The sequence below is a fragment of the Ambystoma mexicanum genome, chromosome 4q (assembly GCF_040938575.1).
Source record: "Ambystoma mexicanum isolate Mex_15411 chromosome 4q, UKY_AmexF1_1, whole genome shotgun sequence".
NCBI classification, from domain to species: domain Eukaryota; kingdom Metazoa; phylum Chordata; class Amphibia; order Caudata; family Ambystomatidae; genus Ambystoma; species Ambystoma mexicanum.
This window is the reverse complement of record NC_090928.1, coordinates 868,445,750-868,469,416: the sequence shown is the minus strand read 5'-3', so window position 1 is coordinate 868,469,416 and position 23,667 is coordinate 868,445,750. Positions and strand designations below refer to the sequence as shown.

At 45.5% G+C, this 23,667-nt stretch overlaps 1 protein-coding gene across 1 annotated transcript in view; it reads left to right on the top strand.

The window, feature by feature from the left end:
* Positions 1-23,667, top strand: part of EPAS1 (endothelial PAS domain protein 1) — a 434,103-nt gene that overhangs the window by 359,376 nt on the left and 51,060 nt on the right. Inside the window, exons 8-10 of the mRNA XM_069608443.1 lie at positions 2,423-2,570; positions 10,232-10,434; positions 12,921-13,108. Of these exons, the coding sequence (XP_069464544.1) occupies positions 2,423-2,570; positions 10,232-10,434; positions 12,921-13,108 (539 nt within the window). The remainder of the gene's footprint in view (positions 1-2,422; positions 2,571-10,231; positions 10,435-12,920; positions 13,109-23,667) is intronic.

Genomic DNA, 23,667 nt, shown 5'->3' with positions numbered 1-23,667 from the left:
TCGTTTTCAAACAGTAAGTCCAACAACTTTGTGTTCAGTATTACAGCAACGTGTTTATTAAATAACCAGAGAGAACTCCAACAAGTGAAGGAAAATCTTTTGTGTGTCAGGTGTATACGTCATCAAAATGTATTATAACATTAGTAAATCATAAACCAACACTATACAACAGTGCATCAGCGTTGGATACGTTCATACAAATTAAAACTTTCTGGGTTGGCACTTAAAGCCAAGGTACATGTCAAAGCATAAACAGAATCTAAAACAGTTTATGTCAAATACAGGTGTTCAATTATATTTTCATTGTTAACCCTCTTTTAACAAAATCCACTCTCATAGAATAGCCAAGGCGTTTCGGATTAAGCATCCATCATCAGGGCTTGTTCTTCAATGTCTCTTGCATGAGGTAATAACACATGTTCATCTATGTTCCTACAATATATATCACACTGTGATTAAGTATTATTTTTGAAAAATGTAATCTAAACAACATAAAGAATATGTGTAGTTCAACACTGACCTTCAATGTTAATGGTCAGCCTCGAGGGCGCTGCAGTCTGTTGTATACTTGGTATGTATTGTGTTGCTGATTAAGGAGTACTCTCCTGGTAACCTATTCTCCACACACGGAACCAATCGCATATTTTCACCCAGTCAAGCAAAGCATGCACATTGGACCAAATTAATGTAATTTTGCTGTAGGCGGAACTGTGAATGATAAATGCAACTTTTGGTACACAGACTGTTATTTTGCCCCCCCCCTCCCCCACAGAACTTTACAAAATATTCGCATACATTGTGAAGTTGGATGTATAGTTTGTTTGCAATGTTTCATTATATGCTGCCTCAGGTATTAGCATCTCAAACCGTGCTCTTCCCCTGGGGATCCCAATTTATGATATGATATGATATTTTATTTGTATCGCGCTCGTACACAAGTGTTTCAGAGCGCGACTAGGCAAGGGAGGGGAACAGGGGAGAACACAACACAACAACAACAACCATCTTACTAGGCCCAGTGACATTGAGAATGCCCAAGTGCATGGGAATGGGAAAAGGGGAAAAAGTGCATGCAAGGGGGAGAGTGGGAGGTGCGGAGCAGAGGAGAGCAGATAAATGATAATAAATAAAAAATAAATAGAAAATGGGGGCAATAAACAGTGGTAGTGCAGCCAGCAAGTGGCAAGTGCTGTGTTTAAGGCAGCAGACTAAGTAAGTTTGATAAGTGCAGAAAAGGAAGAAAAATGGGGGGCGTGGCTGTAAGGGTACAGATACAGTCCCCAGTGCAAGGAGTGACCAGGAGGCAGTGCAGGAGGGTGGTAGGGTGAGCAGGTACCTGGGCCCAGGGAACAGAGGGTGGCCAGGTGCACAGTGCCAAGAGAGAGCAGATCAGCAGCGGAGAGGGGGAGTGAAGGTGGAAGCAAAGAGGAAGGTCTTGAGGTTCTTCTGGAACCGGAGATGGTTTTCATCAAGTTTTAGATTGGCAGGGAAGCTGTCCCAGAGGGAGACCCCAGCCGAAGATAGAGATCTACCCCCAGTTTGTTTGTTTGAAAAACTATTGCCCCGGAGGGAGTTAGAGGAGCGAAGAGCTTGGGGGGAGGTATTTGCGGAGGAATAGCTGAAGGTATTTTGGAACCAGGCCCCAGAAGCCTTCTGGACAATGCAGAGGGTTTTGAATTTAATCCTTGCATCCACTGGGAGCCAATGGAGAGATTTCAGGGATGTAGAGATCCGATACCAGGGCTTGAGACTGAGGACAAGTCTCCCAGTCCTTTTCTGGATAAGTTGCAGAGGGCAGAGAGTAGAGGCAGGTAGATTTAGAAAGAGGCTGTTACAATAGTCCAACCTAGAGAGAACCAGAGTTTGGGAGACAGTGAGATTCTGAGGGAAGGAGAGGAAAGGCAGAGTACCTCTGAGGAGGTGCAGTAGGAAGTTTGACTTTTTAGAAACTTAACTCCAAGAGTCGAGTCCCTATCCCTGACAGTAATGTATTGCAGGGACATTGCAGAGACCTTTGCCAGTTTTGACATGAAATGTTCCTGTAACTCATGGATGGCCATTCATTGGTCTACATGTGCTAAAAATTGCAATAATAATAATAATAATAATGATAATAATAATAATAGCAGTGTTTATATACAGCTTCATACAAGAATCCTCCTACTTCTGCACACTGTAATAATTGTTTTGACTAATTTTCAATTTATCATATCTGGCTCAGCCCATCCGGGACCTACACTTGCAAAATGTAAGCTAGCCCCATCCCAAGGGCAAGCACGTAACTCATGGGTGATACTAGCAGCATCTATATATTGCAGCTACCATTGTGAGCTGTTACTTTTTGTAACAATTTGATTTGCAGCTTGAACCTTTCTTTTGTTAAGACATAATTCTCTATTTGTGTTTTTATCTCCTTCGTTAGTGTGTGCCAAAGGCCAAGTTGTCAGTGGACGATATCGTATGCTTGCAAAGCATGGGGGCTATGTGTGGCTGGAGAGCCAAGGAACGGTCATTTACAATACACGCAACTCCCAGCCTCAGTGTGTCGTCTGCGTCAACTATGTACTGAGGTAAGTTAAAAGAAAGGGGAAAGTTAAAAATCAACAGGAAGTGGCAAGGATAATCCCCTTGGTTTAATTGACCCCCGTCCACGGGTACCCCTTTGTGGCCAATGGTAATCCGACATCCGAGCTTCTTATCCAATCTGGACCTGTCATTCACGGTCCTGGTTAATATTGTCACTCGAAAGTCACATTTGACTCTTCTGAGGGATTCTCCAATGCTTCTAATCTATCTACAGATGGGTGTCTCTCTAGCTGTGGTCTTCCCCTGCCTCGATTACCGCATCCATAATGCTTTCCCTCTGAAGAGAATGGCCAAAATACAAACCGCTAAATATTATGCACTGCACCTCACCATGGTCTTAATGATGAATGACCCCTTGTTTGTTGTTGCTGCATCAGCTGCCTCTCAGAACTGCGGATCAAATTTGAAATCCTTTGTCTTGTACATAATGACTGCATGGCAGGTTTACCGGGCCAAATTACTTATCCCATACAGTTTGGCCCAGACAAGAAAGTCCTGAGGGTCAAACCTTTTGGCAGGGAAAGTCTCCTTCCCAGCTTGAGGCTGATTTCAAGAGGAATATGAGGGGCCTGAAGCACATTTTTTCTATAATTGTCGAGACGAAGACCAGGGGTGCGAGACAAGATGGCCGGACTCTAACGAGCTCTGTATCACCCCACTCAAAAGCTGCATGGCGATCAATCCCCTTGAGGTGTAGTGATTGTGTGATCGGTGGCCCGACCTGCCAGACAGTGGTGGTGCGACTGTGGTTTTTATCCGGTGTGTCGAGACAGGCAAGACAGCCATCCTTGAGGTGGGGCGAACTGGCGGAGGTTGATGCAAGGAAGGCAGCAGCGCGGAGGTATTGGACCCGGCCTGACAGGAGCGAAAATGGCGGGTGCCAGGGCCAGGCCTAAGGGGCAGTGAACTATGGTTGGGCTCCCAGTGAAGGAAGCATTGAAAGGTGGAGTGTGGCCAGGGAGCTGCTGGGGCCACCCGATCAGAGAGGAGGTCCCCTGAAGGAGCAGAGAGTGGGCTGTCGCATGGTCTGTGAGCATGCTGGAGAGATTAGAGAGTGGGGCCCCAGTTGGAAGTCAGGCCTGGTGAGCCGTTGGGCCCGCACGCGGGACAGCAACCCCAAACAGAAGGAGGAAACAAGTGTGTGGCACAGTGAAGGTGCCCTCAGGACACATCAGTGGTGTGAAGTGCGGGTGCACAAGCTACAAGTGACTATTGGGGGCATACTACCCCCCCAGCCAAGAGGTGAGAGATAGCCAAAGGGCTGGTGAGACTGGAAGTGGAGGAGAGCAGCATGGAGCCCAAGCAGTGGGGCGTAAAGGAAGGTCCTGTTTTCAGGAGGGTGAGTTAGAAAATGAGAAGCCACCATTAAGGGAGATGGAGAGTCCCTTCTGGTATGACCAAGTGATCGAATAAGGCGGCTGCTGGGGTCGTAAAGTGAGCGCCTGGATGAGCGAGAAGCACAGCCAGGAGAAAGGGTCCTAGAAAGTGCTTATTGGGACCCCAAGGTGAACGGGGGACCCAGTGTTGAGGTGTGGCTGAGTCAGTGGTCGGCCTCACAGTGACCGGCCGAAACCTAGAGAGAGGTTTGCTGGTGTGCCGAAAAGGCACGTGGAGGAAGCTGTGCAGGCAGTCTGAGTGAGTTGGACCTGCCAGGCTGGAGGAGAAGCTCCCTAGTGGGATACAAGCCCAACCGAAATTTAAGAGATTTCCAACAATGGCGGGCAATGAAAAATCAGGGCAGCCGTGGACTGCAGTGGACGAGGGAGGACAGACGCTGCTAACAAGGGAGGATTTTAAGGACATAGTACAGGAGATTAAAGTCATTAGAAGCAACATACAAGACTCTATAACAGATATGAGAGGGAGAGTGGGGACACTGGAAGATAAGATTGAAGGTATTGAAAACAATCAGCTGAAAACAGATGTTAGGAACATGAAATATGAGGCCTGATTTACTGATTTGGAAACTAGGGAGGATGACACCCTTCTAAAATGGATGACCTAGAGAATAGGGAGGGGATGAACAACCTCTGTGTTTTCTGGCATAAAAGCAGTCTTAGAAGTGAGCGGGAACGGTCGGGAGCGGTGTTTCACTATGTTTATTTTTCTCTGTTTACCATTCCTCTACTCTTTACAGCCATATTCAGCATTCTATATAGATGATTTGTCCATTCATGTCCCTGTGCAAGTGTAAAGTTGTAATAGGAACCTTAGTTACTAGTCACTTAGACTATTGCAATGCTCCAGCTGCAATCCTTTGTTACATGTTGCACTATGCTTCCACCTACCTTCACCTCAGCCGAGACCCCAGTTCCACTACTTTTTCAGTACACTTCTACCACTGCCTAAAAGAGTTTACAGGAGAGACGGCTGTAGATATGGCTCGCAAGGTCAAGGACCTGATTAATACCTTGTTTGTATCTGATGGAGGGAAGGAGGTGGAGCGGGAATGAGCGCACAGAGGTGCTGGAGGCGGAGTGAAGGATCCAAGGTCTGTAGTGGTGTGGTTCCTCAATTATAGACGGAAGTGTTGGGGAGGAGGGAGCGCACAGTGGCTGAATGAAAAAGGATTCTGCTACCAGTGGTTTTTCCCCTTTTCGCACAATTTTTTTAGATTGGGGAAATGGACTACAGGGTCGCAGGTGGCCCAGAAGCTCTGCAGGTTCTTCAGCACCTGAAGGTAGATGGAGCAGATGGGGAAAAGGGCAGGAGAAGGAAAACATGAAGGTGGACTCAGCTCAGTCTTGGGGCTTTCCTCCACGTAGGAGGGTCCCAGGCAGCCGGAAGTAAAGACTGAATACTGGTAAAGTGAGAGAGGGAAATGAACTGAGAGGGAAGGTAGGGCATAGAGCATGGGCTAGTTAAAACTAGAAGAGTTGTGATACAAAGGGAAGTAGAGATTGTGTTGTGTGAATCGGGGTGGCGATGGGCTATTTATCGTGGCCCATTCATGAATGTGGGTCCTGCAAAGGGGAGTGGTTGGGATGTACTGGTGGCCTGAAGAGCGGTGGAAGGGGGAGAGGAAGGGGTTCAGACATAGAAAGAGGGCACTACCATTGAAATGTTTGGAGTTTGTTGTTCCACTAAAGTTACTGTTTTGTTGTGGTTAGTGCACGTATGGCTCAGGTAGGAATGAGAACAGTGGGGCGGACCAAACATTTTGCAGCGGGGATGCTAAACATAAAGGGGTCAAATTCTCCAACTAAGTGCCCCATGGTTGCTACGGAGTCTTGAAGGTTGGGTCTGGATATTCTCTTAATACAGGAGATGAGGACGCTGGAGGGGGATGAATGCCAGATACCTAGTGGCCAGATTGGGCAGGACATTTTGAGTATCGAGAAATGCGAAAAGAGGTGGGTTGGGTACCCCATTCCACAAGAGGCTATGGGTGGATTACCTGAGGGTATGGAAGAAAGCGGATGGAATGGCGCTGGTGGTATTGGGCACTATAGTGGGAAAAATGCTCTCAATAGCTATGATTTATTGCCCAAATCAGGGCCAGTTGGGCTTTTTAAAGAGACATTTCCACACATCCATCGGAAAAGCAGGGGAACTTCAACCTGTGGGACGACTCTCTGTTAGACAGATCAGCAGTGGGGGAGAAGGACTGTCCGGTAGGGCGACAGAGCCGCGGGAACTTCGGGAATATCTCCACCTACAGGTAATAGCAGATGTGTGGAGACAGTAAACATTCTGCTCGCCGCCAGATGCTACACACGAATAGACCATTTGTGCCTACATAGGGAAGTGCTAGATAGAGTTGTCTTCTGTGAACTCACTCCTGTTGCATGGTCAGATCACGATATGGTGCACATGTATTTCTCGCTGATGGGATTTCGTGTCCTGGACTCCATCTGGAAGTTTAATGACATTTTACAGAAAGATTAGGTTTTTCGTGGGCAGATACAAAAAGCAGATTTCTTACACTTTAATGGCACTGGGGAGGTGGGCATTTGTACAGTGTGGGACGCAGCAAAAGCATTTGTGCATTTCATAACAAAATATGTGTGTGTTTTTTTCTGTACACATTGCTTTTTTTTCATTTCTGACAATTCGGAAAGCAAGTGCCGTATGTAATACTTTTGAAAAGACGCCAGGATAAACAAAGGCTAAGAAACGGGTCCGTCCTTGTGCAATCAGCGTTTGAGGACTTCATGGTACCCACCAGAGAAACAGCTGGGTTTCAGCAAACTCACAAAGTGACCCAAACAGACTTATGTTGCCAACTTTTCTTGAGCCGGAAGATAGTCACATTGGGGCTCCCCAGTGTACTAGCTCAAGAGAGAACCTTCCAGCAATTTGTTGAACAGGCTGCCACGACGTTGGCATGTTATTTATGCAGTAGTGGGTGAGGTATAGGCTATGAACACCTATTGTATTACTTGCTACCATTGTCCGATAAAGAAACTGATTCACGGAATACAGGTTATCATCCCTAAAATGGCCAGGTTTCAGATTGGATATAGACATCCTCTACCAATCAAGGACCCACTGGCGGCCAACTAGTGTCTTGTATTCATCCTTCGTATGGAATCTCAATGATTCGTCCAAGCCGCCACTTCATGAATTTGCAAGAGCAGGTGCCATCTGCAATCTCCTAGCACCAGGATTCTATCTAAAAAAGCTGTGAATTGTGTGTGTCCTACGCTCACCAATCCATGCTGGTGGGTATTCCTATGTCAATACCCTGTACCACTTCAAATCGACAGAACAAGTTAGTTACGATGGAATTGTAGCTCCAACGACACAGACACTACATCCTCAGCATATTATCAGAATCACAGACTTGATCGTTTTGGCGGGAGGTTCCGTAATGTAGCTGTGTCTGAGACGAGACGCAAACCTCTATGCTTCACCTATCGGAGTGGATCCATTCTCCTTTGCAAATTCTCTTCTGCACTTCTAGAGTGGAGTGTTGTGATCTTAGCTGGCTACGTTTACTGCCATAGGGACTAACCCAGGGGATGGGAGGCCTATCAAGGCAACTCTGATGCTAGATGCCAGCCAGGCTGGCCCATTGCACCTTCTAGGGTTATTGTTTCTGCAGTATAGTTCGGGCAGAAATCAAATGGTCCTGCAAAACCTTTTTTTCTTATTATTTTTCAGTGGTCACACAGCAAGCAAGAAAGGGGAGTCTTTCTGAAGATTTAGGTCTGAGGCATGCTAATCTTGCAGCCTTTTTAAACAGATGTCAACACTTCCTGTGGTTTGGAATGCCTCTAACTTTGAGCAAAGTACATGTTAAGACAACAATATTGATAAACTGTGGGCAGCACTCAACGTCTTATGCACCATAGTTCATTTTGTGGAGCACATGGGGTAGTTACCTTTGGTTTGCGCTGTTTGTCGTGGTGTGCAGGATTACTTAAACTCTACTGTCACAGGGGCCACAACATAAAAGAATGGCGTTCTACATTTTGCATATGGCGGCCCTACTCGTTGTAGCTCAAAAGTGGAAATCCACAGATTTCCTGCTTATCGCGGATTGGTTCAAATTATGAAACTTCGTATCCTTGGAATGGGTCATGTAAGCGTTATAGGCGGAACATTCCAGGTTTTCTATGGAAAGGGACTCCGTCTTGGACTTCCTTCATAGAGACTTTGAAGAAAAATGTTGTCCTCACAGGTTATACCTTCTGGGAATATTCTAATCTGCCTGTTTGGTAGTACAATATTCTCTCAAAGGGTGGAGTGGGGGTACATTTGCATGCTGCGTGCGCACAAAGAAATTCATGGGGCCTATTTTTATGATATTTGATAACACTGCCCCCATTTTGGCTAGTTGTGCTAACAATTATATCCTGAATCCCCATCACAACAGTAAATGCCAACAGTGCCACTATAAAACATTTGTATACTTTGTGTAACCAAAACAAATCATGTGGTCGACCTCAACAATATATGTCAGCATTACCAATTTAAAGTACATTGTCATGATGCCTATTGCCCCAGTGCTTCCCTGTCTCTTTCCCTACCAGGTTCAGATCCATGTCACTTTCAGGGCTCCCGTTTTGCCCCCAGGTTGCCACTGTGATCAGTTTCCTGAGCAATGTCACTCCCGTGACCTAGTTTTTCCTCCATTTTGCTCTTAAGGCCCAGTCCTGCCCCCATGTTGCTCTCAGCACCCAATCTCTCTGTGGTATCACTCTCAGCGCCACAGGTCTGCCCTAAGTCTCTTTCAGGGCCCAGTCCTGCCACAGGACATTCTCATGGCCCAGCCCCACCCTCCACATTGCTCTCGGGAGCCAGACCTGCCCCCGCATTGCTTTCACTGCCACTTCCTCCTCCCTCCACAACCCCATCATTTCCCTCTCCTCCAAACATCCACATTATCACACATATGCACTTTACTTTTCATACAGACTCCTACTAAGCACTCAGACAGGTTTATTGACAGTTCCATTCGCACATTCACAATTCTCTCACACACACAGTCACACCTGCATGAATACTGTTACACTCTTACCCACTTCCAAAACAGTCTCCTCCTCACTACAACTCCAGTCCAGGCAGGAGGAGTGGGGTCACGCCACACTTAACCACACCCCATCTCTGCTTGTGACGGGCAGAGGGAGAGAGGGAGCGAGGGGTGCAGGATCCTCTTTCTTTGGGCAGGGAATTGCAGTGGGCACCCTGCACAGAGAATAGTGCAAACGTCATTGTCTGATAGCCCGGGCTCTCTGACACCCTGCATTGTTCTGTACTGTTGTCAGAGGTGTGGATTCATTGTAGTGTGACACCAGCGCCTGCAAAATGTGCACATGCTGCTAGGGCCACACATCTTTGCATGTTCAATGAATCTGCAAGCAGGTTGCTGCACCTGCGCTTTGAGCTGGGGCCTGCAGTTGGATGGCTAACCACAGCAGAGGCCAGGAACAAGTCTGCAGAGCACACAGGCTGTTTTCTCAAGAAATGCATACCAAAATGTGTAACTTTCCCTGCAACAAGTGTGGCAGTGCATCCAGAACACAAACGTAGATAGGGTGACCAGATTTTGAAAATAAAAAACATAGACAGGCCACTGACATAGAAGTAGGACTACAGCATCATCTGTGAAACTAGTCCTACTTCTATGTGGGTGGCCTGTCCCGTGTCATGTTGATCGAGTGAGGAGAGCGCCCGGGTTCCCGAGACTATTAAGTTTGAAAAACCCATCTCGGATTTGCCGATCGGGTGGATACCATCCTGTTTTTTGGCCAAACCGGTGGAAAATTCTTGACATCTGGCCAAAAACCGGGATGTTATCCACCCAATCCCCAAATCCCGGGACAGGGTTTTCAAACCTAAAACAGTCTCTGGACCCCGGGAAAGAGGCACAATACCCAGACAGTCCCAGCAAAACCAGGACGTCTGGTCACCCTAACGTAGAGCATCTTTTTTGAACAGCTAATACAGCATCAACATCTTAATCACAGCTTATAGTGGTGGGTGGTGTTACTGGTGCCTGCCTGAGACATGTTTTATTTCTCCACAGCATTTGTGTGGGAAATGTAAAGTATGTGGTAGAGATTGCGGGTGACATTATTTATTACTTGCTCTCTCAAAGTTTAAAATAGCCTATACTTCTTTAAATCGATGTCCAACTGCTAGAACCCTGTCTAATGATTTGTTTATCTGCATGCTGCCTGTTTGCTTGTTCCATTAGCGAAATTGAGAAGAATGACATTGTGTTCTCCATGGACCAGACAGAATCTCTGTTTAAACCACACAAGTCGGCAATGAATTCCTTCTTCGATAATACGGTGCCAGACAAAAGTGACTTCTTATTCGCCAAACTGAAGGAGGAGCCTGAAGAGCTGGCACAGCTCGCGCCCACACCGGGAGATGCCATTATCGCTCTGGATTTTGGTTAGTATCATCAGCAATGAGCAAAGCTAAGAATATGAAGGAGTTATACTGATGTACAATCGCTAGTGCGTAGAATATTCTTTTAATGAAATACTTCAAAATTATACTCTGCAAAGTACTGCATGGTGAATTGTGTTACAGTACTGGTGGCACGGTTTCAGTGCGGCTTGAGTTTTTGGTTGAGAATCATATGAGCGAGTGTGTGACTGTGTGAGTAAGTCCGTGCTTTGCCTATGTTAGTCTGAGTTTAAGGGAATTAGAACGTGAGTATGTGGCATTGTGTTTTGTTAATCACATGTCAACACGTCAAGGACTCTAGACCACTACACCTACTATTAGCAGGTGTGGATAGACACCAGCCAGGAAGGTGGGCTGCATCCTGCAATGCAAGCCTGGGAAGCACCCCACATCCTTCTTATTTTGCCAACTTTGCCCCAACACTCGATTTATCTGGCATCCCAGTCTACCTACCTTCCTTTGTAATCCTAGCCACCCTCCCCTACTCACTGGACACAACAGATCACTGCAATGTAAATAGAAGAAGGCTCAGCAAACTACCGTTTCCATTTCCAGGGGCAGCCATCTTTGATTGTAATTTTCTTAAGGGAAATCGTCCCATGCGCACACATGAAGTTGTTTACCCTTTTAAAAAAAAACACATTAGCAGCCTGAAAACTTGGCCAGTTGGTCATAGTGTTAATGGCCAACAGGCTGCTTTAACAGGGCAGTAATGGTACTAAGCCCTTGCTGACGACGCTTCCTTCAAGGGAGTCGGAGAACGCAGGAGCAGAAAGTACACAGCAAGAGGCAGGCAAGGAAAGGCGGCACGATGGAGTGTGTTTGTTGAAGGTTGGATGAGTGAGTGCACGTGCGAAAAATTGTACCAAAGCATACTTGCATGCAGTCACTATGGAGACAGCACAAATATTGACCAATATGCTGCGTTGTAGTTTAAGGATGATGGTTTTGACCTATCCTTGTCTGGGAGAAAGCCTTTGCATAACACACATTGCGACTCTATGTGCAAGCATTTTTGATTTTCAAGAATAGACACTGTCTTCTTCTGCCTACCGTTCCCCAATTTTACTCTTGGGAATTAGTATGTTCGTGCTTTCTGGTGCTGGTAAGAATGTTCAGTGGAACAAAACATGTGTTTAGGGTAATGTTGTGGGGTCGTTTTTAATAGTAACGCACTACGATCTTGTAAAGATGTTTTAAAAGAAAATATAATTTTGAGGGGCCATGACATCTTTTATGAATGTTTGACAAACTCAGACTTAGTAGGAGACCCACCTAACACAGTTCCTTCTAAGCATAAGGTCATTTAAACTAAGCCTGCACTTTTAGTGCAAATGCCAACATCATCTCCAAATAAATATAAATTTACTGTATATGAGATATTTCTTAATCTTAACTGTTGATTTGACAGCTTGATAACCCATACAGAAGCCGTTGGAATCGATTGACAGGCACTCGAGGGCGGTGACGATATCCAAACCTACCAAATGTCATTGCATTGCATCTTGTATTCCGATATGATAACGCAGTCATCCATTCAAGCCCTGCCAACCTTCTCACCAGTGTTGCAACATAGTCTTTATGGTATAACCTTTCAAGCGGAACTGCCAGAAACGTGTAGCTCCACCAGAGATCTGCATTTGCTATGTGCAGTGTTGCTGAGTCTTTTCTACTTTTTAGAATTTCTGGTGTCCTTCATTCATATTTGATAGGACGCAGTAAGAGGAGTCTTTCTAGGAGTTGCAAGCGGCAGGAAGACCCCATCAGTCATGATATCTCCCGCGAGACATTGTGTCTTATGTGGATTCCCAACTCCCCACCTTCCTCCCCTCTCGACAATTATTGCAGGTCCTGCATGTGGTGAGAAAATGCGACAGAAACTGAAGGTGGACAACAGTTATTTCCAGTGACACGAGTGTCCGCGGGCTGCAATAGCTTTTGCTGGCCCTAGTTTTGAAACCAGTGGCAGGAATCCACAGATTTACCAGGGAATAGTTTAAAGATGATCCAGTCTGACAAAGGCAGAAGGATCCATGAGGCGGATCGCTGGATCTATGCGATGACTGCGCATCCATTTCTGCACTGGGCGAAAATATCCAATAGTTTACAACAAATCGATGCGAAAATGAATGTGGGGGAGACCTTCCGCAACCCCCCAAACCGCCCCACTTTAATGATTACCCCAACCCACCACCTCGTTATATTTTCGCATCGATTCGTTGTAAACGCTGCAATATTTTCCGCCGTACAGTAATTGTCTGCACATTAAACGGCTGATTCCCAGATTGTTACTGTAAGGTGTGTATATAAATGTATTTGTGAAAGGAATGCAGGTTGAAAGCTAGCTGTCAAAAGGCCAAATGTGTATGTCACAAACATATTCTCTTTTTTTTTGGTCTATTTCTTTCTGTGTTTTCCTGCACACCTCTGGGTGTAAATTCAACCTAACGTTGTGTCTTGATCTTCAGAGATGAACACTTTCGAGGAACCATCACCTTACAACCGGAGCGTGCGGACCCCCATCAATCTGTGGCCCTCGGAAATGAAGAGCCCATGCCCCCAGCCGGATGTGTTGAACATGCCTTCCTTCCAGTCTGCAAAGGTTGCCCCCGGAAGCTGCACCCCCAGTGGGAGCAGCAGCAGCAGCTGCTCTACGGTGAGAAAGAGCCCTGCACTGATTTCTCATCGTTTATCTTTTCAGCAAATATTGATCGTTTTGCACGTTTAACCCATCAGCAAGTGTCGACTAGTGCTATGCCAAATAACAGCACTGTAATTCCTAAAACTGTGACGTATACTGACGTAAGCTGCACACAGTTTACGGGAGCCGTGTTGCAGGTGCTGTGGTCCCAATCGAATCAGATCAATTGTCTTTACTTTATTTTGAAGCTGGTTTAAGACGTTATTTGTATAATGAATGGCAGTGACAGCCTTTAATAGTGTATTTCTTTGAAAAGCATGGCAACTTAGTAGATCCCCAAAAACTTTCTACATCATCCCCAAAAATGTTTTACTATTTAAGTCTTTTTGTTTTGTCATTTTCGAAGTTTGTAGTTTATTATTTAATATTAGATGGGCAACATAATACCTGTCATGCAGAGACCTTAATTTGTGTCTTTCCTAAAAACATAAAAACCCGCAATGATCACTGTCGCTTATTGGAAGACCGCAAAACCGAGAAAGCATACTGACAGCGGGTTTAGAGATAATAAGCTTGCTCATCCTGCCACATGTGAAAAATGTGTATTTGTATTTATTGAATTTTATATAGCGCTTTAAGCCAAAGCTCTTTTCATGAAACAGGTAATATATAAGAAGCAATTTAATACAAGTCATTAGTCAATTAGCCGAGAACAATATGCAGAACAATTTGCCAAGATCATTAGAATAAAACATGAGTAGGATAGAGCAGTTGAGGGAAACAGTAGAGAACTGTCAGGTGGGAGATTGGAGTAGGTGGGATTTTAAGGAGGTGTGGAAAGATGAATATGAGGTGATGGAGCGTATAGGGAGAGGGAGAGAATTCCAGTGGAGTGGGGCACGGAGCTGGAAGGAGAAGAGGCGGGATGGTGCGCATGGAGCTGGTGGGACAGTGAGTAGGAAGTGATCAGCAGAACGGAGTGGGCGAGAGGAAGAGTAGAAAGAGAGGAGGGAGGAAAGGTTAGGAGGGGCGAGATCGTAAAGAGTTTTGAAGGCGAGGCAGAGGAAGTTGAATTTGAGTTGAGAGTGAAAAGAGAGCTAGCCTAGTGAGGAGAGTGAAGAAGAGATAGAGTTGTGAGGAGAGAGAAAACAGAGAAAACGTATGGCAGAATGGTAGAATGATTTGAGGGGGGCTAGATGTGAGGCGGGGAGGCCAATGAGGTGAGCTGAACAGTAGAGGAGTTGAGAAAAGATTAGAGAAGATATTAAGAGTGTAGTGACATGAAAGGTCAAGAAAGATCAAATTTTGCAAATGTTATAAAGATGGAAGCGAGAAGCACGGGAGGTAAGAGAGATATGGTGGGTAAAGAAGAGGTTTGAGTCAAAGTTGAGGCCAAGGTTGCGGGCAGAGATGGGGAGTTGAGAGGGGGGAAAGAATGGAAGGAGGTGGTCAGGGGGGAGGGAGGGTGTTGGCAGGATGCCTCAACACAACAAAAATGCCTCAACACAGGCCGACTAGAAATACTTCAATGGCTTACTAATCATTGATCTACAGAAAAAAGGTTTGTGTCAGAAAATGGTGTCTGTTATCAAGTGGCGTCGCCCGGAATAAACTTTAGGAGGGGCACAGAGGGGGCCAAAGATAAAAGTAGGGGGGCACAGACAAAGGTAGGGGGAGAACATGGTCACTGCTCATCTTAGGTAGGGGGGGCACAAAGGGGGGCACAGGGTTTCACAGGGGGGGGCCTAGCCCCCTCAGGACCCCCTCCTAGCGACGCCACTGCTGTTATCAGCTGAGGCCCTTATACAAGTTTGATTTCCTCGCATTTGGTGAACACCGGAGAATAAGGGGTGCCTTGTTGTCATCTGCTGCTTTGACCCCCTTAAATGCTGGAGTATTATGCATGTCTATGCAAATAGAACGAACACACTTGCCCTCAGGGCCTAGTCTGCGATTGTGATGTGCTAAAACATGGCCAACTGAATGGTTTTCATTTGATTAACTTTGGAGTGTTAAGTGATTGAGGTGAGCCAACAAGACTGAAAATCTGTCACTTTCGGGAAACAGAAATATCTCTACAGCAAACGCGTTAACCCACTGAACTAGCTCACTTGTTTTATTTTAAGAGCAAGAGGACCCATGCATTCTTCAGCCACATGGCCCTCCTTGTAAAGCTCGTGTATTTTGATTGTTTTTTTTTATTATTGGCCTATGTATTTATTTTGAAGCGAGAATGTGCTGTGTTCTGATTCTCCGACACTTTCCCAGCCCCTAAGGTGCTTCACCTGTGCGCATAATTATGTATCATGGGAATAGTATGTAAAAAAATATTTGCCAGTTCCTGGGCAAAGGGATTGCTGCCAAACTCAACACAAACAAATCGATTCGAGTAGGCCCTATGTCATTAGCTTCGATGCCCAGAGGTCCATTTATAACCCACAGATCAACTCTTGAATCGAAACAGGGCCAACTCGCCCTGCCTGATGCTGTTTAACCTAGGTTTAACAAAGGCTTACATGATGGGGGGCACAGATGGCAAAATCAATTCCCATCTTAAAGATGATGTTCAATGGTGGAAGCTGAAATGGGTTAAAAAGCAGATGTAAGGCATAGGATACAAAATGTCTTGTATCCAGAGGGCGGGGGGACTGAAGGGGCTATTTTGGTTGTAGCCCCAGATAGCTTTCCTAGACCTAGCAACACCCCTGCATGAACCTCACTACATTTATCAGAAAATCCTTCTTTCGCCTTCCCTACTTGCCTTTGATTGTTGACTGTTCTGTGGATTGCTGGGGTTCACAATGGTTTTGAATGTATAGAGCGCGCCAGTAGAAGCATGCACACGGGCCTGCAGAAAGGATGGCTCTTATTGGCAGCATGGGTTTGCTGCCGCGCCAGCGGATTCGCTTTGCTTCATCTCTCAGTCATTTCTTTCAAGACTGGGATGCTCTCTCTGTGTTGGTCTTTTATTTCTAACACGGCTGACGTGACATGACGTTAAGTCCCAATGTTGCTCTTCTGCTTTGCCCAGGTCCCCGCAAACTTACCAGGCAATGGTGATCTTCAGAACCCACGTCATCGCCAATTAAAGAGAGCGATTTCTGTGAAAGTTGAAAACTAATTGGATGAGCGGCTTTTGCGCTGGCTTCACATGTCCACTGCACTTGCGCTGGGTTGCAGTACACTCTCACATAGAAATAAAACACAGCATTATCTTTTGTGATCTGATTTCCAGAGAGTCCTTGCCAGACTATAGTAACACTTACACATCATCCCCAAATTGATGGTGAAAACACTTGACCTCAGCGTGTTGTCATGGAGAGCGTGAGTGGCGGGAGCTTATATTTTTTGATATTTTAGCTCAGCTATCATTCCATGCTTTTCTGGACCCTAGAACCGCAGCCAGCAGGATAGCTGTCTATACTGAGCTCCTGGACCCTCTTTGTTCTCTTCTCTGACCCTCTGCCATTGCAGGTGTACATACAGGACTGCAACCCCGGTGCTCATGTTGAGTGCGCAACCCGTCTTTCGACTCCCCCCTCTCCTTCCACAGAACTCTGAAGCTGTTCGATCTGCTTGCTGACGGCGTACAGAACATCTGAATAAATAGCCTAAATAAATAAAAAAGTAGAGAAACAAACATTTGTGTCATCAAGTGGTCAATTAAGTAATTATTTGATCAGCCTTAATGATTTGCCACGCTACCTGGTGTGTTGAAATCTGCTTTATATAGATTGTTTTGTGCAAGAGCCATGATGTTTGTGTCACTGTGAGGTTAGGGGGAGGTGGTGTAGCCCCAGGGATGTCATTTCACCAAAATGCCAGCGGTAGCGGAAGTGACATCACACGACCCTTCACCCCCCTGATGACATCACAGGAAGTGATGTCATTTGACTCCATCCCGAAGTGCTATCGCGGGAAGCAATGGAACACAACCTTTCACCCATTGACAAAACAGGAAGTGGCATCACATAGCATTGTACACTACGAAAAATATGGTTATGGAATCACTATAATGTGATGTACATTTCATACAAGAATGGATCGCCATATGTATCGTTAAGATCAGTGTGCAGAGGCCCATATTACCAAATTACTGTGCATGCAAGCGTCATCTTTTTTTTATTTTTTAAATGGGCCTGAACAAGAAAGCCAGAACTCCAGAAGTAAAGAACCACATGGTGCTGGCCACAGCCCAGGAGCTTCCATTACAAAAACAAAAATAATGTCTTTGTTTTTCTTTTAAAGGTTGCAAGGGAGACCTCGGAAGTCGCAGTTGCGACCTCTAGCGACCCCTAAATGACGTCCCTGTGTATCCCTGGGTATTTTGGTTGTACCCCCATATAAAAGCTCAGGGGCTACAACCAAAAGGCAAGCTAGCCCCGAGTCCCGAGATTAGAGTAGCCCCAGATCTTTTCCACCCCTAGCCACTCCCCTGTGTTTTTTACTCGGATTCTGTACAGATAGGGTACAGCTCTTTCCAGCAGGTGCGGTTTCCCAAAGGCACCCTGTTATTTCACCTCGACCCTCAGCCCTCTGCTGCCCATGGATGCCCACCCATGGGGCATGGAATTTGGTCAAGGTGGAGAATAGATGTTTGTTTCTGCCCTTCAGCACTTTGCCTGCTTCTTCGCTTTGATTAAGTTGCAATAATGCAGGCACCTGTTGGATCAAGACGCATATATGCGACAAGATTGAACATTATGAAGGGCATAATTGAAGCCTAGCCGTCATCCAATGGACTGACCGCTCATCACCACCCTACCCCACTTGGGGCATCTATTCCATACCACCTGCCTTGATAAAAACCCACACGGTCAAAACACGTGTCGGCTGACCACAATTGGGACTATGAGTCCACATGAAACAATGTATAAATAAACAATTGCACGAAAGACAGACTTTTCTACTTTTTAACAAAAAACGTGTGGTTAAATCCACTGTTTTGAGAAAACAAATAAAAAGTAAGATATCCAGGATAAACCCCCAAACGTCCAACAAAGGTGTGGGCTTCACCTCAACCCCATCCTGTGACCTAGAGGAAAAATCAAATTAGAACACCTCATTAATCGTTGGAGCTTAGCAAGGACGGTTCCATATCTAGGGTCCAATCAAGAATACATTTATTTATATATTGTCACATGTCTCAGTCTAATGCGTGGTCTGATGTAATCTAAGAGCAAACCATCAAAACATGTTAATTTCATGCATTCATATGCCAAACCTTGGACTAGGTTTAGGTGCCGTAAAACCACTAAGGTGGTGAAGGGTGCAGTATAACTATTGGTTAACATAACATTCCTCTGAACAGTCCAGCGATCCCCCTCGAGTCTGTGGCATTCTAGATCCCTCTGTTTACGTGATTCTAAACATGTGTGCGTCTTTGGTCACCTGTGATTAAGAATGTTAAAATCTTGCATGTTTTCATTGATTCAGTATCTGCTTTTCTTTACCGCAATGTTTCTGGACGTAACATTAGCTGCATCATCCATGTCTTGCTTTACTCCCCAGCCCGTTCAGGAAGGGTCCTACATGTTGTAGCATGTATGTTCACTGAAAGGGAGCTCTCTTGCACAAATGCGTCCAAGGGTGGGCTCAAATTTGTGTGTTGTATACTTGATGACGTCAGGCTGGATCCATTCCCATGCATGCTCTCTGGCTGGTGGATGTTGACTCTGTTGTCTGTAGTCTTCCGCTAGAACTTTGGCTCGCCAGATGTTTTGCACTACAACTCCCAGAAGCCCTAGCCAGCATAGTCAATCAGGAGGGATCATGGGAGTTGTCCAAAACAGCTGCAGAGCCGACGGTTGCAGTGCCCTTAGGTGACTGATATAGGAATTTCTTACAGGGCTCCTCCAAATGTTTGGATTCGCCTCTTATGAAGAACCTTTTTTTAATGTGCAGTTCCAACTTGGTTTATTTTGAAGCAAATGAATACCGTAAAACAAACAAACAACGAAATAGTAAAAGTTGGCAAGGGATGTCTCAAAAAGGAGGGTAGATGGGAGTTATATCCTATTAAAAGAGGGGAACACATTGTTGAATTTGCATCAAAATAAAAAGTGCACTGATGCCAAGGCAAGAATGCAATGAAATACCTCGGCCAAGTTTGCCAGTTCTTTCATTTGGAAACTCATGTGTATCCAGTGTTCTCAATTTTCGATGCATGGCAACCTTCTGTTGATAGGTTAGTGTTCTTGTGTGGCATCGGTGGCAGTCAGAGGTGATTTACAATTTGGACACTTCTTCATGCGTTATAGAACCCGAGATATTCATAAGTGTGCTCCAAATACACGAATGGTGCGTTTGGCTTCCGTCCTGTTCACATTAGTGTTTGTCTCTCGTTCATCTAATTATATGCCCGTGGCATTTAATTAAGCCTTCTACGTGTGTTTGCTAATGGTTTTCCCAAATGTAAGCACGTAGTTCGCCTTGCTAAAATGGAGTTCTACATCTCGCATCAACAGACTTCTTTCTCCTGTTTTAAAATAACTGTAAAACAATAATACCTGTCATAACAGTGGATACAAGCAGGCAGAATCCGTCAAACATGTACCTGCTTGTTGAATAGACTCTAATCTTGATAGATGGTCCTGTCAATGTCATTGCATCAACATTCCAAAATGGAATCTTGTCCAACATTGTGATGGGACAACGAGTTGAGGAGTGATTCGCGGAATGTGGGCCATACCCCAATGCGGGTGGATTCTTGATCATCTGCCCTGTAGATCATTTGATTTTGGGTTGCTTACTTTTTTTGCTCATATACCCATTGTGCGCAGCGCACTGCACTTGTGATTCCATTTTAAGGGGGGTACCCCGTTTAGCTGTCATCCTGCCAGTTATGAGCCATCTGTAGAGGTGGCTGTGGTGAGTTGCCATGTCCAAAGAAGCATGGGGTATGGTGGCTTTGGTATGTTTATCGGGCACTTTAAGCATGAGTAGGCTTGTAAAATCCCTACTTTGCGCCCAGCATGTCTTGACTATCAGACATTGCTAGAGAACGTAATGTAGGTCCTTTACTTTAGATGGGCACAGGCAAGCAATTGGCATTCCAGTGCGCTGCCGGGGTCCTGAGCTTGTTTGACGGGGACCCTCAGATAATACCGGGCTTTGCTGCCTAGCCACTTCATGTTTGTCATGGACTTTTCACCTCCTTCCGCCTTGTTTTTTATTCTGCAATGGGGTCCAGCTGCAATCGGTGGGTCTCTGTATGATCCAGCCGATTTTTTCCAATCCACCAAACTGACCTTTTATTCTGGTCAACGTCGGACCAAGAAGGGCTTTTCTGCCCGTTATATGACCTTGGTTTTGTGTTTAATTTCCACCTTATTTTTTTTCTCATACTACTTTAGTGTTTTCTTATGTCTGGGCCTCATTCTGAGTTTGGCGGTGAGGGGAAAAAGTGGTGGGAATTCGGTTACTGCCATTTTTCCTGCACCGCCAAATTACAAATGTTGGTTTAATTACTACCAGTGGAATTACTGAGTAGTTATTGTATCAAATTTGGGAGGACAAGGTGTAAGGGCTAGTTCTTTATGTTTTTCCTAATTCTTGTTGTATTCTCTGAATGTTGAGAATTCTCATTCTGCAGTTTTTGAATGGTTGATGTCTTGCCAGGTTTGTGATGTTGTGTGTATATGGTGTCAGAGTAGGGCCACGTTTGTTTTACCCTACTGGCAACAGAAGAGAACAGAACAGAAGAGAAGAGAACAGTTCCCTTACAGACAACAGAAGAGAAGGCTCCTGCTTCTCGCAAAACGCTATATAACGCCTACACCAAACTCCTATTCGCAGCGCTAGACGACATGGGTGTCATCTACACAAACTTCGCAGATGACACCCAGATCCTTGACCCCATTACTGGGATCTATGACCAAGAAACCTTAACAATTAACAGAGTCTATTCCGTTATTCAAAACTGGATGGCCCTCAACAGTCTGTGTCTTGCAATAATGTTCTGAATACCTATGCAAATGTAACTATGTATATTTCTTTGCCAATGTGATACCCCAGGGTCTGGGCGTGTAATCAATGTAATAAAATAAAATAAGAATGCCTTTTATCTATTCAAAGCACTCAAGTTGAAGGCCCCCACAAGTAATCCTTGATGAAGATTGATTCTTGAATAATTTGATTGAATTGCTTCCCACTGCGGCACTGGCTCCAGGAGAGAGAGGAGCCTGCCGTCTCCATGTGTGCAACCTTTCCCCATTCTCCCCTTCCTGCAGCACAGAGTCTCTCCCACCCTACGTTGGCCTCATCCCATGGCTTTCGCTGAGGAGCGAGGAGGCTGCCCAACATCTAGAGGGCAGCCTCTGCACTCATGGATTCAGTGACGTAGAACTGAGGAAAGAGCTGCATCCTCAGCCCGTTCCTCGGATATAGTCTTCCTCACAATCCTCTTCCGGTGCCCTTTGATTTTAGCCCCAGTCATTGTCCAAAGTAGTCATTCTAGGTTTTCTCCAACACTAGGCCCCTACGCCTTGCTAGAGGTTTTGCTCATCTGCCTCCAACTCCCTCAGGGTCAGTTGCTTCTCCAAGCACTGAGTTGGTGGTAGATCTCTTTCTTCTGCTGGAGACTCCCTCTGGAACAGCCTCCCTGCCTCTCTCTCTGAAACTTGAGGAGAACCATCTCCAGTTCTGGAAGCACCTCAAGACCTTCCTCTTTGCTTCTGCTTTCTCTCCTCCTCTCCCCTGCTGATCTCCTGGATGAAACTAAAACTGCACTGGTTACCTGGCCACCCTCTGTCCTCGGGCCCAGGTCCCCTCCCCACCCAGTCGCACACCTGCACTGGCAACCCTTGCACTCAGGGACTGTTTCTGCATCGCTACAGCCCCCTATCAGCACTTGACACCTGATGTCTGCACTTACCCTTGCACCTGCCACCTGCTGGCCACACTTTTATTTATTGTCTTTATTTTACTGTTATCCTATGTACTGCACTCCCCCTTTGCTCCCCGCACTTTTCCCTTCCCCGATCCCCTGCACTTGCACAATCTCGATGTCACCTGGCCTAGTAAGATCACTGTCACTGTCTTCCCTCTGTGCCCCCTCCCTTGCCTCGTCGCGCCTTGAAACACTTATGATATGGCATTATAACGCGCCTTTACACATCATATCAGAGTAGGCAGCGAAGGGCAGTGTCTAAGGCTGACCCTTCCAGACATGATTACTCCTGGTTATGCCCTTCTAATGCTTTCACTTTGATATCTGCACCTCTGAGTCTCACCCTACTGACCTACTATGATATTCCACCCCTGGACTTTCTTTCTGATTCTGCTGTGTTACTGATATTATTGTGTTTACGTCATTTCTTATTGGGATCTTTGCACTGCTGTGCTTGGCTACTATTGTCATCATGATACTTGCACTAACGTGTCTTACTCTGACGTTTCCACTGTGATATTTGCACCACTGTGTTTTGCTTCTGGTTACACTGCTGATAATTGCACCCTTATATGTACACCACTATGTCTTACTATGTTTCCCCTACTGTGATGTGTGCGCCTCTTTGCATTGTTTCTGGTTTCACTGTCACTTGCACTCTGTCTTTTTCTGGTTAGCATGATGTGATATGTGCACGTCTGTGCTTTGCCTGTGCTGTTACAGTGATACTTGCATCAGTGTTTCCTAGCCTGATTGCCCTAATGATAAGTTGCACAACTGTCCTCTGCCTATGGTTTCACTGTGAGACGTGCACTAATGTGTTTTACTCTGACTTTGCAACTGTGATATTTGCACCACTGTGCTTTGCTTCTGGTTTCACTTCTGGTGCTTGCTACATTGTATTTACATCACGGTTTCTTACTGTGTTTACCTTACTGTGATGTTTGCATATATGCATTGCTTCGATTTTCACTGATTCCTGCACGCTCTGTGTTGCCCTAGTTTTCATTTTGAGATAACTACACGGTTGTGCCTTGCATCTGGTGTCAGTGATACTTGCATCAGTGAGTGTTATCATAATTGTCCCAATTAATCGTTGCTCTGCTGTGCTTTTTTCTGGTTTCACTCATAGTCGCATGCTCTGTGTTAGCCTAGTTACCATTATCAGATGTATGTACTGCTATGGTGTCAGCGATACCTGCATCAGTGCGTATTAGCATGCTTGTCTCAATTTATACTTGCACTGCTGTGCTATATTTCTGGTTCACTTCCGATAGTTGCACTACTGTGCCTTATCCTGATTTCCCAATTGCGATATGTGCATTGCAGTGCTTTGCTTATGGTATCACTACGATAGTTGCACCACACAGCTTTACCCTGCATGACGTGCCATGATGTTTACACCACTGTGTTTTGCTTATGTTGTCACTTTGCTATTTGCACGTGCCTTACCATGATTACTCTAATCCTAATGTGACATTTGCACTGGTTTGCTTTGCTTCTGGTTTCACTTCTGATATTTGGGTGATGTTTTCACTGCCGTGTCTCACACCAGTATCCCAACTGTGATATCTGCACCAATGAATTCCTGATTTCCCTGCTGTGATGTTTACACCGCTGTGCTTTCCTTCTGGAGACTCTTTTTTATTTGCACCAATCTGTCCTACCCTGATTGCACCACTGT